The sequence below is a fragment of the Myripristis murdjan genome, chromosome 6, assembly GCF_902150065.1.
Source record: "Myripristis murdjan chromosome 6, fMyrMur1.1, whole genome shotgun sequence".
NCBI lineage: Eukaryota > Metazoa > Chordata > Actinopteri > Holocentriformes > Holocentridae > Myripristis > Myripristis murdjan.
Window position 1 is genome coordinate 21,462,000 of NC_043985.1, and position 18,322 is coordinate 21,480,321.

The window sequence follows — 18,322 nt, forward strand, 5'->3', positions numbered from 1 at the left end:
TTTGGGAGTTTTTATTAGAATCTTACCTGTGTCCAAGTCACATTTTAGTGGAAAATGAAAATCTACTCAACAAGGTAATTTGGGAACTGCTGATGTTCCCTACTGATGTTTTGATATTAAGAACATTTTGGAACCATTTTATTTTATATGTAGCTAATATTAGATGATTGAAGACCATACCAGGGGTATGCAACCCCTCTTTCTTTCCAGGCCCAGAGATGGTCTTCTCTTAATACTTTCTATCTATTTATATATCTATCTATCTATCTATCTATCTATCTATCTATCTATCTATCTATCTATCTATTTTACAGAAATCTGCTTTCATTACGTGTAATGGCCCAATTAAATCTGCACTTTTCAATTAACGCCAACAGAACACTGACAGCAGAGTGGTAATCGGAAATATATGCCAAGTGGGAACTCTTGTATTTTTCCCCATCTCTGATGCAGTTACAACACTGAGCCGCAGAGCCGCTGGAGACGCGCGTTCTCCACCGCGGGCGCGCCTCTCCGCCTCGGCTCCTTTGAAGAGCACAAAGCGCTGCATCACTCATCCAAACACCGAGAGACAATATGAAGCAAGTCTATGTTTTTGCTGTTATCTGGTCATTTATTTCTGTACATACAGATCCATTCTCTCAGAACACGGATTACGTTATCGGCTTAATTTTACCTCACCTGTGTAAATCGGCTTTTTTTTGTTGTTGTTTGTTTATTTGGGATTTATTTTCGTTTGGGTTCTGTCGCCCCCATGTGGCGTAAATAAAAATGACTATTACCGCTGACCTGAGGGGGTTTGTTTTCAGATGTGTCCTCACATCTCCACAGAGAATAAAGACTGACACTGGTTGGTTTACAGACAAATCCACAGAGAGAGAGAGAGAGAGAGAGAGAGAGAGAGAGAGAGAACATGTCAAAATGTTTTACCGTATTTAAAAGAAGTAGAGGTCGTATCTGTGGAGGAACACAGGAGTGTGATGTTACAAATCTGCTTGTTCCCATGAGAATAATGATCAGTGTTTAAACACACACACAAACTAGGCCTAGCTCATCCCTTTGTGTGATATTCAGCTAAACACCATACAGACACTAAGATACTGAGGCAATCACATTGTAGTTGCTCATATCATGCAGCTGTTTTAAATCATGTGCCAGTATGGTGACGACTGAATGGGAGAAATTGCTATGTATTCCCTGATGGTCACTTTAAGTTGTTTTTCTGTTTGAAAAATTGTCTGCATGTGTCTGAATTGTCTACATGTGTCTGACGTGTACACTTCCGATTATACTTTATGGATTCGATCAAACCTTTGTTCATTAAAGCACACAAAGACCGATCAGGCAGGTCTCAAGCCTTATTGTCACTGACCAACCAACAAAACTTAAATTATTTATTTAGTAACAGTTTTATTCATACAAAAACAATAGAATATATAAAGAAAAGATCACTCTCACACCTGGGAGTTCTACTATTGCTCAAAATTGCATTAGTTGAGGAAATGGCAAGTTTTGAATAAAAAAAAAAAAAAATCATAATAAAGCAAACTTGAGTGTTTCACACAACCGTACACTCCCTTTGTCCTGTTCTGGCTTCACAAACTATGCTGTAAAACAAACTAGGATACAGAACGACTAAAAAGTCTGCTCCCTATACCTGGGCTAAAAGCTACAAACATAAATAACAAAAGCACATTAATTTGGCTTTTACATTACACAGCTTCAAGAGTCCATCCAGTGTCCACTTTTCCTTATTTGATTCTGAAGATGAAGAACAAAACAAAAACAGAAACAACAGTAACAACATCGATAACAATAAACAGGAATGACAGCTGTCTGCGGATAGAGGAGTGAAAACAGAGGGGATGACCAGTTCTGTGCATGTTTGCGTATTTCTCCATCAGAGCTCATTGGAAGCTTGCGCGCCCTCGTCGAGAGGCATGTAACATGTTAGCGTGTCCGTGTTTCAGGTCCCTCCTGCGGGGGGTGCTGTGTGGTGCTGGATGGGTGTGAGGGGCTGAGGTGAGCACTGGTGGTCCGTGGCAGGCAGACAGAGGGGTCTTTTAGTCTGTAAAGTCTCTCTCTCCTCACTGCAGGTAGGAACAGCTGGGTTGGGAAAACCAGGAGGTTCATCTCAGACCACAGTCAGGTCACCACTGTGCACCACAGACACATACACACACTCCGGACACCTTCGGGACTGCAAACACACACGTCTCTAGGTGGTTCGCTCCTCCCCGTCAGCCTCCTGCTTGGTCCTCCGCAGGTTGCTTTTCATCTTGACAAACTCGGGGGTGTTCTCCTGCTCCTCCTCGTTTTTCTGCTGCTCCAGCTCCAGCTAAAAGCCAGACATCAGACAATTCATGTTAAGCAAATTGTAAATCTGCTCGAGTTTAAGGAATGCTGAAATCACTGAACTACATATAAGCACTCCTTCCCTGTGCAGAACTGATAACCTGAATGGTGCAACACATGCCACGCTCTTTGACCTGGAAAGCCTCACTTACAGGAGCCACTAACTTTTATCTTTGCCGCCTGTCAGAGACAATGCGCTTCTTATTCAGCAAGTCCTGTTCACAGGTTTCAAAGTGCAATCCTTCAAATGTTTACCTGTTCTAATTTCTGTTGTCTTTTCATCAGCTCTATCTCCAGGTCACTCCTCTTCTTGTGAGCCTCCTGCTCCTCCTTCTGGGCCTTGAGAACTTGGTCCCTCTTTCTCTTCTCCAGGACCTTCTGAAGCTCAGGCTTGTTCTGGGGGGCCAGACCCCTGTGGAGAAACAATCAGTGGAAGAGCATGTTACCATAGTGAAACCTAATCAGCAACCCATGAAAAAACATACTTATGATACTATACAGCCCCACTGAGAGGGAGACTGACACTCACATTAATACAAAAAAAAAAAAAAAAAAAAAAAATGGATTGATTCCAGTTTGATCTGGAGATCTGGATTAAAACGTCACTCATTTACGCAATGCCGACTTTTTGCCCATCACAGATTATTTCACATTTGTTAATCTGTGTGCACAGTAGGTGCCAGCACCAGAACTGAATTTGGAAATATGTGAACTATTGCTCTTGGCCTTTTTTTTTTTTTTTTTTTTTTTAAGTACATATCAGTTCTGACATAACCCACTTGTAAAAATGTCAACCTATATCATAAAAAATGAAAAATCCATTAATCCATCCACAAACATGTCTTTCACACTGAAGCTGACTCATGGGAACAAGGCATTGAGTAACTGGGAGAACTGTTATACAACTGTCTGGTATTAAGTAGTAAAACTTGAAAAGGGGGACAGGGCCATCTTACTACAGTGAGCATTTTGTGCAAAGCGGAGCCAAATATTACTATTATGTAACTCTCCAAACTCCAAAATTACAACAGAGAAGGATGGAGGCTGAGGATGAGGCTTGAGAGTACTTAAGATATGGATGTGTGTGTGTGTATGTGTGTGTGTGAGAGAGAGAGAGTGAGTGTGTGTGTGGCATAGAGTGAGCTTAAAAATCAAGAGAAGCAAAAGACAGAGGCTATCCTAGGTCAAATATCTAATCTACCTGCTATTCTCTATAATATATGCAAATAAAAGTTGGATTTATAAATCCTCAAAAAAGTTTTCACAGAAGCATAAGGAAAAAGGCTTGGGAACATGACCTGGATACACAAAACACTAACAACTAAGACTAACATATTTTGCATGCTACTTTTTATTAATTTTTTTGCATATATACTCTGGCAGCTCCATCTCTTTTTTTGTATATTTATATAGAAAACTACACTCACTGATTTGCCTTTTGCTTTACCAGTCTTATTATATCTGCACAGGCTGTGTATGTACTCAAGAGAAAACATAACGCAGCCTACCAGACTGCAGCTTAACACAAGAATTCAGTAATTAAATGCATTACTAAAAATCTTGAGGATGACATAACCAAGTCCCCATTGTTCCAAGAACCAGTGGGAGTGAATTTCCACTGAGCCATCACGATACTTCAGCTCAAGTCTTTGCTGCAGGTTTTCCCGACACCGAGGGTCTTGTGAAAGCACTCAGTGAGCCAAGGGAGAGCGGGGGGGGGTAATTGAAGCGATCGGGTCAGGTTGGCTGAAGCGCTCCACTCTGAGAGGGAGGAGGTCAAGGTCATCCAGCGCAATAACAAGAAAGGCCGCGGAGATGCCTGCTTCCCTCTATCCTGTTACGTAATCACATACCGCCCACCCCCCACCCCCCACCCCTCACTCTAGCACACACCCTTTGGCAAGCAAGGGAACCAGTTATCTAATAGCCAATCCATATATATGCTTTGGCAGTATACGCACTACCATCTCTATCCAAATGCTTGGTGACTGATTTCATAACATGCTCTGAAACTTTGTGTACTGTGTGTACTCCTTGTATGTGATGTGTGATTGTGTGTGTGTGTGTGTGTGTGTGTGTGTGTGTGTGTGTGTGTGTGTGTGTGTGTGTGTGTATGTAAGACGGGTCACCACAACAAAAGGTAACTAAGAGTGAAAAGAGACCCTCAGCTGGAGACTGTTCTGTAATCTTGCTTACATAACACCCCTTTTTTCTTTCCATCCATCCATCCATCCATCCATCCATCCATCCATGCACTCATGCGTCCATCCATCCATCCATGCATCCATCCATCTATCCATCCCACCGTCACTCCCTCCCTCCCCTTCTCTCTCATCACCATGACTAATCTACTACGCAGGGAAACATTCTGTACTCTGCACTACAGAACAGAGCCCAGTCAAAACAAGTCTATCTCCCCATTACATCCATTTTACAGGCTTCACTGGGCTTCAGACTCATAACATTCCCCATCTGGACTGCGGGGGAAAATAGTTTACTGCAACTTTGGCAACAAAAGGAATCGTTTTTCCGCAACTAAAATATGATAAAAAGCAGTTATTTTTATTTTATTTTTTTTTCTCTTGGCTTCTCTCTTTCAGCCCGCCCCTCCCCCCTTTTCCCATCACTCAATAACACATCCATCAACATAATGCCACTCCCTCTTTGATCTGTTTAAGTCAAAGCGTAACCGTGGTGATGTAACAGCTGTCACCGGTGTGTGTGTTTTGTATTTATTTATAGCCAGCACACAGAGATGAAGGCAACTGTGTTTACAGAGAGAAAATATAGCCGTTTTGTGTCATAAAGATGACCAGAGTCAACACACACGCACACACACTCACACAGAGCAAAGGCTGCCTCTTATCATTGTGTGTCCCAGTTAATAGTGACACTGAGGTTGAGTGTGTGCAAACCTACTTTAACCTGTTTCCTTTACATAAAAGATTGTTCACAGACTATTGCACTTTACGTTTTATATAATAGTTCCTATGAATGTTTCATGTGCTGAGCTTTACATAATACTGATGGCTTTTCACCCCCCTGGGTCTGAGGGACTGGAGAAGTCAACTACAGTGACGCGCAGCACAAGTGCTGCTCCAGTTTGCATGGATACTTATCAGACCAACTGCACATATGTAACATGGTAATATAAGCCTAGGTGTAAGAATATGCTTAGATGGAGACTTTCTTATGTTGCTTTTGCTGGTCTGACTTGTTTTGCGTAAGGGAAAACCTGCACAAAGTTACTACCATCAACAACTCGGGACACAGAGTACAAACCGTTGTACTGGAACAGGTTTAACCACTAAACAGATAAATGAATTCTTATCTGTCCAGTCACATACTGCACGTGAAGAAACGTGACAAACGAAACCTCTTTATAGCACCCTGATCTAATGCTTGGAACTGAAGCTATCTTTTTTTTTTTTTTTTTTTTTTTTTTGTATTTGAGTGCCCTAAACTATAATAAAATCTGGGTGTGGTTGCTGAAAGTGAAAACATTTGTCTGTCCTCAAGAGAAAATGTGTATTGACCAGGAAAGAGACAAGCAAAAAGAGAGAGAAATGAGGAGTGTATTTTCTTGTCTCCTGACCTCTTCTGGTTCATGAGCAGCTCTCGATGCAGGTCCTGGTGGTTGCGGGAGGTCTTGACTGGGTTGATCAGCTTCTTGGGTTTGATGAGCTCATCACAGTCTCCCTCCAGATAGTCTGGCTCCGCCATGACACTCCTCCCCGGTGACAGAGATAGACCAGGGTCACACGGATCTGAATGGAGACATGCAAGTGGAAAAGAGCATTATTTAGCAACACTTGGGTCTGGAGGCACTCAAACAAAGTCATATATCAGATTCTCTGGTGACGCATAAACGTCAGCGTTTCAAAAGGTACACATTTTCCAGGGACGTATTGTTCCTGGAAGCACAGCACTTTTAAGTCCTGACAGCGGCGTACGCTCAGTTTTTGGCTGATCTATGTATCGATGGAGTCAACACTGGAATTACATAATTGTTCCACACAGTGAGAGGAAGAACATTTGATTCCCTTTGCCAGATGATGTGAAAGCCATACGCACAGCGATGAAGAGGTGAACTGAGGACAGCACTGACACACAATGCTTTTCAGTTTTCACTGGGCAAATTATGTAAATTTTTCACATGTTCTAACAAATAAGCCTGACCCAGAGATTCAAAATGTGTCAAACTAAATACTTCCTGCTCATACACCCCTCACACACACATGCCAAGACTAGTGATAACTTACTATACATTCCGACTATTTCTGTATACTGATATATCATCTTGTGACCCCTGGGCTGCACATCATTGTGATGGAGGTCTGATCAGTACTCATACTGATGGCAAGGTGCATGCAACAACACCACAGTAAGTCATTTTTATTGCAACTTTAAAGATCAACTGACATCCCGTAGAAAAATCTGAGTTATTCTTCTTTAGCCTACTTTGCTTAAAGAACATTTTCATATGTGCAACTGCATTAGTGGGCCATATTTTCTATTTGAAAGCATGAGTGCACTGTGAAATCCATTATTTATTTTAACACATCAGATAAACTTGCAGATCCAGCACATTACAATAATAGCATAAAAACAGAATAGAGTTGGATGCTGACCTTTTCAAAAGATTTGTCGATGAAAAAGAAAAACTTAAAAGTCCTTAACTTATTTTAAAATATTTTCAAAAACCTCATATTGCTCTTTAACTTTAGATACTGGTAAGCAGATTTGAGTGCATTCATCAACTTTGGTTTAACTCACCCTGCAGATGAGGAAAGACGGGGTATCTGAACATAGTCGTCATCTCTGCTGTTACCTGAACTTCTCAATTAATTCCCCCAAAGTAAACCTGTTAGGAAATCTGCCTGAGCGCGCTGCAGAGCCTTGACGCAGAGAGGTGCGCAGTCCTGCACAGCTGTCTCCTCCTGAGCTCAAAGTCCGGCTTGAATAAGAGCAGCGTTTATCATTACAGAGCAGCGCACTCCTTATTGTACGCCCCCATGCTTCTCTCTCTCGCTCTCTCTCTAGGTCTCTCACCCCCCTCCCTCTCTCTCTTTCTCTCTCTCTCTCTCCTCCCACTGACTCCCACTGCACATCTCTGGATTGACACCAGTTTCAACATCAATTCTTCCATTTATGGAGAAATAAGGAGCTTATTCTCTAATGAAGGTACTTTGTAGTGCTCTTATCGTACGTTATGGCACTTTAAATCTCCTGTAATATCACTCTAATATTCCAATACGCACTTAGAATTTTGCGACGTATATCAAAGTTGTTGTTGTTATTATGATTATGATTATGATTATTATAATAATAATTTTTATTAGCTTTGCTTTTTGCGGAATATTTAGGTGAAGATGGGTGTGTCGGCCTACAATTCGTACTTAGAATGATAACAATAACAACAACAACAACAACAATAATAATAATAATAATAATTAATAAAAGTTCTTCTCCTCTCAGGACTACAGGATATTTGGGTTTATGTACTAAAAGGAAGTTATTTGGGAATCAAAATGTATATTCTAAAATACCTCCCTGTTGCTCAGAAGCTGGCTAAAAGATTTCGACGGTGCTAGATCACCAGTTTCTGACACCGCTGTGACTGACAGAAAATAAACAAGGCGCACTGATATTTTGGCACCCGTGTTGTGCCAGGTTTCGAGTGGCTTTGTCGTGATATTTTGGTTCGCAGTGAGCCAATCACGCTGCTCGGTCGGAACTAAATGTTCTACATTACCGAGCGCTTGGGTGCAAACGTGGAGGAGTGATGCGCCCTCAACACCAAAACAGCCGCACAAAGAACAGGTGTAAAGACGCCAGGCCACCACTAGAGGTCGACATCCTTACATCCGAGAAGCCACACAATGTCAGTTACATAACAAACACCTCAGAGATAAATAGGGTTTTGCTACACATACTGCAGAACAAAGACATATATCTAGAAATAAAAAACTAATTAACAAAACTGAATTTGATAAATATGGTGGAATACACCAGGGAGATGGGTTATATGCTAAATTTAGACTACAACATTTTTCTTTGGAGAACTGCATTTATGAACCTTTTAGGCCAACATCAATTTTTACGGTAAAAAAGTAAAAAGATAAATAGTATTGGCTTGCATTGTGGTAAGAACTTATGTAAGTTAACTTATGTAATTTATATCAGGACACAGTCTTAAATGAGTGCATATCTGTAAACTGAACAGAGGAAGATCTCACTTTTTATTTACCGCTGCATCCCTGCATCTAATCCTGTTAGGAACCAGCTGTGACCCATGTCCTCAGCCAATCACAGTATATTACTTGATATGGGACGATGTAAGATACTTTGTGTTTGTGCACAGCAGAGGTGGGCAGAACATCTTGTGACTTTGAGAATCAGGGGCTGTGTGTGAGCACACGTGGTGTGTTGCGGGTACATCAAAGGTCTCTGTTAATGCCAGACGTAGGGGGTAGAGGAACTTACAGACTTGGCGGTACTGTGAAAGTGTCCGTTAGCCTAACACATCTGTTCCTGCTTCCTGTGTGCCCCAAGGGAGAGGGGAAGTGACATAGGGAGTTCAAAGGGCCCTGCAACCTCAAATTGGAGCCCAGACTAAATTCTACCTTATCAGCGGTTAGTTCCACACATTTTAATTTTAAGCTCCTTCAGGTTCTAGCCATAACAGCAATGTGGATAACTAAGTAACAGACAGAGCAATGGCAGTGTGCAAACTGTGCATGTGCACTGTGACCATGTAAGTACCTCTCCAAGCATGCCATGGTGTGTTTTAGTGTGTTTATGAAGGAACGCTGTTTTCGGGACAACACTTCCTGCTGTTCTAGGAATCCCCATTAAACAGCTAGTTTATTGGTTTTGTTAAGACGGCTTCTCAAGGACAGACAATACACATACACACACACACACACACACACACACACACACACACACACACACCCCACCCTTAATGAGCCTCCCAAAGACATGGGACTCTGAGATGTCTGAAAACAGGGCAACAGACGCAGGACTCTGGACATTCAAAAGGTCCAAGCATTCACTCATAAGAAAAAAAAAAGCATCAGTCAAAACAGAGGAAAAGAAAACGAAAAAAGTGGGTCAAAGAAGATGCTAGAAAAGGAGAAATGGGTTAGGCGAAGGAACAGCTTTCCTTTGGCAGTAATGCACCGCAAGGTTGATTGCCAAGTGACATGAAACAAAAACAAGAAGCAGAAGTAGAAAAAGCAGCAGCAGCAGAAGAAGAGGAAGAGTTTTCCTCTGTTTACTCCGCTCTCCTCATGTCATTCCCGTGACCTGTACATGACTGTGATCTCACATCCTGTTAGATGACATGCTTTTAAACAGCTGGTTTAGGGGTAACACATCCAGAGAGGTCAAAAGCAACACACAAGGAAACACACCATTTGTTACAATCAGAGGCTGTGTGAATAAGGTCAACATGTCAAAACAAATACAAACTATGCACGTTTCCATTAATATTGTCAAACATTATTTATCAGGGTGTTTTGCTTTTCACTTTGCAAAGACAGAAGGAAAAGAGAGATTGACTAAGTGTCTGACAAAGCATGTGACGGGATGCATTTTGGTTGGTGTTCGCACTAATGAGTGTGTGTGAAAGTGGAGCCTGGTGGCAAGTTGCATTAGAGCTGATCGAATGACAGTCCTGGAAGGGTAGAGGAACCAAACGGTGCCAAGTTGTTGCATCAGGGCTGCCTGCTCTTTCCTGTTGCTGTATGAGCTAACAGAATAACACACACACACACACACACATACACACACACACGTGCATACAATCACACACATGCCTCTCAATTCCCCCCCTGGTTTTCCCATTGTCACCATGGAGACCCATCATCACCCACACATTTGGTGACACAGCACCCACCACAGGAAATTACTGGTGCGAACTTAGTGACACTGCAAGGTTTCTGACAGGATTCGGCTTTTACTTAAAACAACTGAAATAAACTCTGCAAAAATAACATAAAACCCTCACAATCACTATTAGAGCTGGATTATAAATGTATAGTCTTGTACCTAAATACAAAGCTTTTACAACCCCTGAGAGAGGGGCACAGATGGGCACAAAGGCTAATAATGAGGGATGGGGAGGAGAAACTAAATTGGCCATTATCAATCCTTCTCTGTTGTTTCATGGCCAGGGAACGCACAGACAATACTGGAGGAACTGTGGGAAAGACAAATTATAGGAACAGGAGAACCTTGAAGCCAAGAGAAAAGAATGATCAGAGAAAATTGATAGTTTTATGTTGGGATCACTGCCAAACTGGACGGACTGGATGGAAAGGCATAGAAGCGAATGCTGAATAATAATACGAAAGTTGCCTTTTTCATGAGTCAGTAGTGGCTTGAGTCATGCTGCAGCACTTACTGCAGAAAAAAAAAAAAAAAAACAGGGTGAGAAGAGAGAAATGGACAAAGAGAAGATGAGAGCAGCTGGTGGCCTGCTTCACCATCTGACCCCTCTGTCCTGTTACAGACACAAACCACAGCACGTTATCTGTTGCACCACAGCGCTGTCCAGTCCACTGTCATTGGCTCTGCAGTCATGTCTGTCACCAGGCCACACCCAATCTCTCATTAGCAAGCCAGGACCCGTTTCGACAATGTGCGGCACAAAGCGCAAGAGGTTAGATCTACAAAACGGGTTCATTTTGATTGATTGTCGCGTTTGGATATGCTGATCAGACACATGCATACAGAAGAACAACCACAACAAACATGAAAAAAGGAGCTGCTTGTAAATCAGACTCAATTCTGCAAATCTGTTACCAGTTAGGGAAAATCATTTGACATATTCTTTAAACTTAATTTACTGCATCACTCTCTCTTCCCTTATGCCTGTCTTGCCCCATATGCTTTCTCTCATTCACTCTCTCTTTCTTTCTTTGGCCGGATCCTGTATCTTCCACTCACAGATGGGAGGTCCACCCCTCAGGGGAAATTACGTCACCAATACCCCTTAAGCAACCCCCACACCCCATTCTCTTTCTCTGCCTCAATCTCTCTCTCTCTCTCTCTCTCTCTCTCACACACACACACACACACACACACACACACACACACACACACACGCCCTGTTTCCCTCCCTGTGTGTTATAAGCCGAGCAGATCCGGGTACATCTCCTAGCCTTGCTGTTAATGAAGCGGTCATTCAGCCATAAATAGGAGAGGCCCTAATTAAAACACACAGATAGATGGGCTTTTAACTGACAGCTACTGGGGGATGGGGAGGAACACGATTGTGGGAGTGTGTGTGTGTGTGTGTGTGTGTGAGAGAGAGAGAGACTGAGGCCATGTCCCATACCGGCACCATATACCTGCTCATTTACAAACCTTCCACCAGTTCAACACATAAATCATGTCAAAATACTGAATGCCCCCCTCGCTCTCACACATACATACAAAATCAGCACTGACTGAAAATAGCCAGTATTTGTATCCCATCTCACATAGATATCTGTGAGTCAAAGAATGTGTGTATGTGTGTGTGTGTGTGTGTGTGTGTGTGTGCAAATGGCACTCAAAATCACCTCAGGCAGAACGACCTGACAGCACAAGCCCAGAAAGAGAAAGCAACCACAAGCTGGGACAAATCCTGAAACATCATATACTCTGGATGGAACATGACCATACTCTTTACCAAAAAATGTCCAAGCGCATTACTCACACAACTCTGCAAAATTCCACCGCTGCCACCGCTATCAATCACTCCATGTTTAGACTGTGCAAATAATTCAAAACTGGACTTGCTTATGCGGGAATAGAGGAGAGAGACAGACAGAGAAAAGAGTATGCTGCGATTTTGGGGTGGGGGGGGGTTGAGGTCTGTTTTGTATTTCCTGCCTTGGAGTGGGGGTCTGGAACAGGGGAGAGGAGCAAGGGATTCTGGGGCCTCATCATGTACTGACCCCTGAGAGCAACCTTACACCCCCCTCCCAACCCCTATTTCTCAAAAAGATGATGTCACTGGGGAGACGCCGGGGTGTGGGAATTTAGATTCGGGGTCTAAGAGTTCATAAAAACCCAGATGCACAGATGCGCACCCATGCATAAACACCCACAGAGGGGAAGCATAATATAAAACACAGTGAGTCATGTAAGGGAGGCATGTGCTGTCAGGCTTTAGCTATGTAGTATGTATGTGTGTGTGTGTGTGTGTGTGTGTGTGTGTGTATGAAAGTGAACGCCTTTAAAACCCTGATGTCATTAAGGGAGAACTAGGCGGGTCTGTAAGAGCGTTATGATGAACAAACAACACCCTGACCATTAACGGACCTAACAGCCAGGACAAACTGTTTCGCTCTCATCTCTCTGGCCACCACATACATGCTTACTGTATGCAAAAAAAAAAAACAAAACAAAACACACACACACATTTTATTATTATTATTATTATTATTTCCCCCCTCCCACAAGAAGCAATCCAGATAGTTCCTCTCCACCAAGATGAGCTTTTATAGCTAAACATGTCAGGACGGCTGTCTTCATTTCAAATCAATACATTAAATAGCAACAGAAGAAGGTTGAGAAGTAAGAGACAGGGGTTTAATTATCGCTCCATCACACCAAGGCCTTTTCCACCCACGGTAAACCACAACCTCCAATTTTGGATAACAAGGCAAAACAGGAACTGCACTTTTACAGAGGTTAATCAGACTCTTACTCTTTATTTTTCAGTTAAACAAGTGAATTTTGCCTCTTAAATTAAAAAAAAAAACAAGCAGCAGATTCATTGCATCTTTGGCAGTCGTTACATTTTTGTCCTGTAAATGTGATACTGAAGGTGTGATTAAGATTAAAGCGCTGTGATTTTTGCTGAAAATTTTGCATTTATGAATCTGTTTTGGCTGTAGCTATAAAATCTGTCTGTGTTACTTTCTACCCCCTCTCTTTCTTTAACATTGCTTTTTATAGCTGCGTGGACAGCATTGTGTCCAGACCACAGAGAATCCTAATTAAAATGTGAGCCTGACCACTTCCACATCTGGCGTTGGATACCTTAATTGCAATGGAGCTATCTGATTTTTGTGTGTGCAGGCCTGTTACTTAATGTGCCCTTGGGGTGACTGGGAGATTAAAGTCGCTTTGAAAAGACAAGTGTAATGAATGCCTTTTAGCTTTAAGATAACATTACACAGATGACCACCAACTAATGCAGCTTTACCAAGTTTCCCTTCGAAACATGCTTGGCTGGACAGTTTGTGTTCAGTATTGGCTAAAATTAATTCATGCACTGGCTCGTGCATGCTCCCGTTGCCACACGTTGTGACAGCCTCAGGCTGAGGCAGATTACAGAATGAATGGGGCTAATGTGCTGAAAAGGCATAGACACCAATATGAGTCATGCCACAGGAATGTGATGAACCTGCAAAGCAATTATCACACTGGAGAACACACTGTCACACAACAGCGTACGCATGTAGGTGCACACACAGTGACTTCAATGTACATTCACACAAACATGCCCCTTTGAGTGATAGAAACATTTGGATACATAGGCTGCTACTCAGCACACCTGTCTTTTAAAAGTGAAAATTGTGCTTACTCTGACCAAGAGCTCGACCACACCTGTCAGCCATGTACAAAGGATGCTCTATACCCCCTCGCAGCTGGCACTGACACATGGTCACGTATGGATATGTATAGATCTGACAACAACAGTTGGAATGAGACAGATGGAGAAAAAGACACATGCACATGTTCCAGACAGTTTTACTACATTACCACACCCTAAAATGAAAGCATTTACAAATATGCATTTGATAGGGATTTTTCACATTCTCTGATGAGGCACCAATATGAATGCCTTTAACAATACCCTCTTAAACACAGCTCCAATATCTGTCCCTTTGGCAGAGTAAATGGCCTGCAATAAAAAGGAACAGCCGTTTGGTCTGATGCCGTGCTGTAAAGTACTGTTCAGTCATAAAAGGAACAGTCCTTATAATGACTGTAGTGTCTGTTCCAGTTCCAGATTCAAAGCTTTGTGCTTTACTGCTGTTTTTCCCTCAAAAGCCCTTTGGAGGGGAAGAGTCACACCCCTCCTCAACCTTCTATTGGCTGAGCCCAGCTGTGAGCTCACATCTCATTGGCTGGGAGGCAGATCAGGAAAGATTAGGGCGGTTCTCCTTTGTTTACATGGTGGTGCAGAAAACCCCAATAACAACTGTTACCTTGGGCAGCCAGACAATCTACAGTTACAGACAGACGGACACATGGGGGTGCAGACTGAGCGTGCATGTACACATGCACCCACGCATATGAATAATGAGGTAACCAGGTGCCCAGCAAACAGAGGCATAGACAGTCTTTGTTCTCTCCAATTCTAGTCTTTATGATCAGCATGGCACCAAATGTATGTACACAAACATATATACATTTTTAGCTGGGACAGTAGGCAATCATGTGGTTTCATTGCCTGATGAAAGTTTCCAAACCCATTATGGGTACATAGTCTGGAAACCCAGCTGACCTCAGGCTGTAGGAGAAAGATGTGGCTCTGTTCTTCCATGGGTGCATGTTCCTGTGTGTCTCTGTAATAAGACAGGATCATATGTCTTGATACAGAGTTACCAAGAGCTTAATCCAATTCAGCTCAGACTCCCAATTTCTCTATCCTTTAACCTAACAAGCTATAAGGAGGAAGACATTTAGAGTTTGTGTGTATGTGTGTGTGGTGTGTGTGTGTGTGTGTGTGTGTGTGATCCATTCTCTATGACTACACAACGTCGCCAGGACAGTAATGGTGCTTTATTGTGATTCAGTCTCCTGCATAACAGCAGGAAAATCAATGCGATTCTTTGGAGAAGCTTAGTCTAAGCGTGTGTGTGTTTGTGTGTGCACTGTATATGTATGTAAGATGTCATTTGCATTCCATGTGTATCTGTCACCTCTCCATTTATCATTTATGGAATACACACATCAGCATCAAATCCTGCTCAAACTAACGTGAGTCCAACACCTGCCATGTGGCTTATAGCCGGACTTTCATATGTTCAGACAGGATTTGTGCTTGCCCTGATGCTCTCTCTTTCTCTCTCTCTCTCTATCTCTCTCTCACACACACACACACACACACACACACACACACACACACACACACAGACCATGCCCTGGCTTTCTGTCAAGACTCTCAATACCTGAGTTGTAACATAATCTAAAACCATGGAAACAAAACCACAGCGCAGTGTAAACAGGTCCTTTATGCTGTTGTAGGATCCTGTGATTTCATCACTGCTGTTTACATTGCATCATAATATCTTGTTGTGGGTTGCTCAGTCCACATGACGGAGTGATGCATCCATTGTCTATGAACTGGTCTTGAAAAAAAATAATTGAAAAAACAAGTGACCAATAGATAAGATGGAATAACAGATAGATCGTTGCCGGGATCACTGGAATTAACTCACCCAGCCATGGATATTGGTTAAAAGCTGATAAAAGCTTTGACCCAAATGTGTTTAATTAGATCAAGAGAAAGGGGGGAAAAAATAGTGTCCACCGTACAGCCAAAAAAAAGGCCAAGATCTTAATTACAGAACATGAAAAAGTGAACAAAAAACAAAAAACAAGCATAAATGGAAAAGTCTCTGCTCTCCAACCAATCCATACTTAGAAAACGCTCATTACAGGAGGAAAGATTTAGAGACATATTATACTACAAGGTAGTCTTTCATTGTCTATGAACAATGTGTCTGTACTGTCCATGTACCAGGACAGAGCAAGAGCACTTGATTCACACACACACACACACACACACATACACACAGACAGGAATAATGCGGGCCATGTGGCCTTGGTCTTTAGTCTAGGCCCAGTGCATTCTGCTGAGTAATGAAGAATTTGTCCCACAGACTGCCCACTAGGGCCGACGGAGATAATACTGTCAACACACGTGTGGTTGCCAGTTACCCGCTTCCAACACACACCTATGCACACACTCACACACACACACACACACACACACACACACACACTCAACCCAGAGTTCCTGGCTCAAATACCTTGACTGTTTGAGTTCAGGGGTGAGTCCTTGACACAGTCTCAACCCTGAGCTTACTGTGAAATAGCTGAGAAATGGACCAGAACCAATAATAGACACCGTTCATTATGGGATGGAAACTCAACCCATTTCATTCACATACTTAGACTCTTTGAGTGCCACGAGGGGAGCGATGAGCATTCCATTTGCATCTCACCCTCCCTGCACGCCAAACTAGGCTACACACAGTCAAAATGACACTATCAGCCCTTACGGGAAATAAAGACAGCAAGAGAGAAGGCGTAAGAGAAACAGAGAAGAGGAGGGAAGGAGGGGGTTCAAAGATCAGAAAACAGATGTAAATCGTTTAGCAAACTCCCTTCCAAATGACTAACACATGTGTGAGCCCCCCCAACACACACACACACTCACCCACACTCTGTTTAGCTCTATGCCGAGACAGACCGGCCGACGTAGTCATTCATATCATTTGCCTTTGTCACTTTCTCTTTCCATAAAGAGCTACGATTAGAGTTGCTGCTGCACATAATAAGGGTGCTAACTTTTATTTGCCAGGCTTCTGCTGCCTCCACTTGGCAAACACACACTCAACTCGGTGCCCGAGGTTAGGATCTTGTTTGCTTAAACTGTTACTAAAGTTTGACAGCAACCGTGTGAGGCAATCTTTGTGATGAAGCAAAACAGAAGTACCATAAGGCTGCAAACGACAAAAGTGGAAAAACCTGTTGCCACATCAAAAAGCAAAATAAGCGGGCACAAAGGCACACACACGCACGCACACACACACACTCTGCATGACAGTTAGGTTTATCTCACTGATGACAGCACAGCCCAGTGTGTCAGTAATGACTGAAGCCATGTGCTTAATCAGAGCAGCCAGTGCTGTGGTCATGGCTGTGCTATTACACACAGTCTTACTCACACATGATGGATTCAACTGGAGCTCATCAATTAAATATAGTCTGTTTTTTTTTTTTTTTTTTTTTTTTTTTTTTTAGCTGTTAGCCTCAAAAATGGGCGTCATTGGGACAAAGACTGAAGGCATATCATTATTACTATAAGCTATGTCATTACTCTATAGCAGGCTAACAGAGAGGAGAGCATTGCAATACATTTTAGAAGGCTACTGTACAGATGTTGTAAGATAAATATAAACTATATATATAAAAAAATCCTTTAGGGAATTAATAGCCACATATGGGAGGTACAAATGCCAGTAAGTTCAACTGATTTAATGCAACATCTATACACACTAGGCACATTATAATGGCTCTCCGTAATCTATTATTCTCCCAAAATACAATGTATCAACTGCCACGAATAACAGCCTATTCTTTTTCAAAGTATCAACACAGTCTGTACATGCAGTGTAACAATCTCAGGGTTTGTTGCTCACTGTCCCGTAGGCTAACGTTAGTCATGCGCTGCAACAAAAGGAGACAATGAAGCAAGAGTTTATGTTTTGCAAGCTCATTCTCTTTCAATTCGGCGTGTCTCTCTTGTCCTTTCCTTTCTTTCCTTTTGCGCTTTTAAAAGCCAAACCTGCCGCTGTTGTTACCGGGGGGCCCGACGGGACGGGACACAAGAGTGAAACGTGCCGCTTTGTTAGTGCGCTCATCAAACAATCATACGAGAAAAACACACCAGCCCCAGACACACACACCTACCTCAAACTCGACCCAGACGCGACTTCTCCAACTCAAGCTGTTTAATATTTAAAATGACAAAGTGGTTTCGGCCGCATCAGTGCGTCTCCAAATCACTTCTTGGGGTTAAGGTGTGTCTGCGACTCTGCTTGCTGCTGCTTTTCTGCCTCTTAGGAAACTGTTCAATAGCCTAGCGCTGGCACACATACACTCACTCAAGACCCAAAGAAAATGTAAATTAAAGCTGGGTGGGCGGGATGATATGATGTCACGCAGG

The 18,322-nt window shown here is 42.5% G+C and overlaps 1 protein-coding gene across 2 annotated transcripts; it reads right to left on the reverse strand.

The window, feature by feature from the left end:
- Positions 1-1,380: 1,380 nt before the first annotated feature.
- Positions 1,381-18,271, reverse strand: fam107b (family with sequence similarity 107 member B). Of its 2 annotated transcripts, none has more exons than XM_030053140.1 (4): positions 18,067-18,271; positions 5,951-6,122; positions 2,611-2,767; positions 1,381-2,338 (listed from the first exon to the last, which is right to left on the reverse strand). In XM_030053140.1, exons 2-4 carry the CDS (start codon positions 6,076-6,078, stop codon positions 2,219-2,221), a joined length of 405 nt encoding a protein of 134 aa, XP_029909000.1. In that variant the 5' UTR covers positions 6,079-6,122; positions 18,067-18,271; the 3' UTR covers positions 1,381-2,218. The 2 variants fall into 2 exon arrangements, with proteins under 2 accessions (XP_029909000.1, XP_029908999.1); XM_030053139.1 differs by lacking the exon at positions 18,067-18,271 and adding an exon at positions 7,132-7,321.
- Positions 18,272-18,322: the final 51 nt, after the last annotated feature.

Bases quoted from the DNA above. Each gene is read 5' to 3' on its own strand.
- fam107b (XM_030053139.1), bottom strand. From the start codon at position 7,174: ATGACGACTATGTTCAGATACCCCGTCTTTCCTCATCTGCAGG. The intron at 6,123-7,131 runs GTGAGTTAAACC...GTCTCCATTCAG, and splicing joins CGTCTTTCCTCATCTGCAGG to ATCCGTGTGACCCTGGTCTA. The intron at 2,339-2,610 runs GTAAACATTTGA...TCTGGCTTTTAG, and splicing joins GACAACAGAAATTAGAACAG to CTGGAGCTGGAGCAGCAGAA.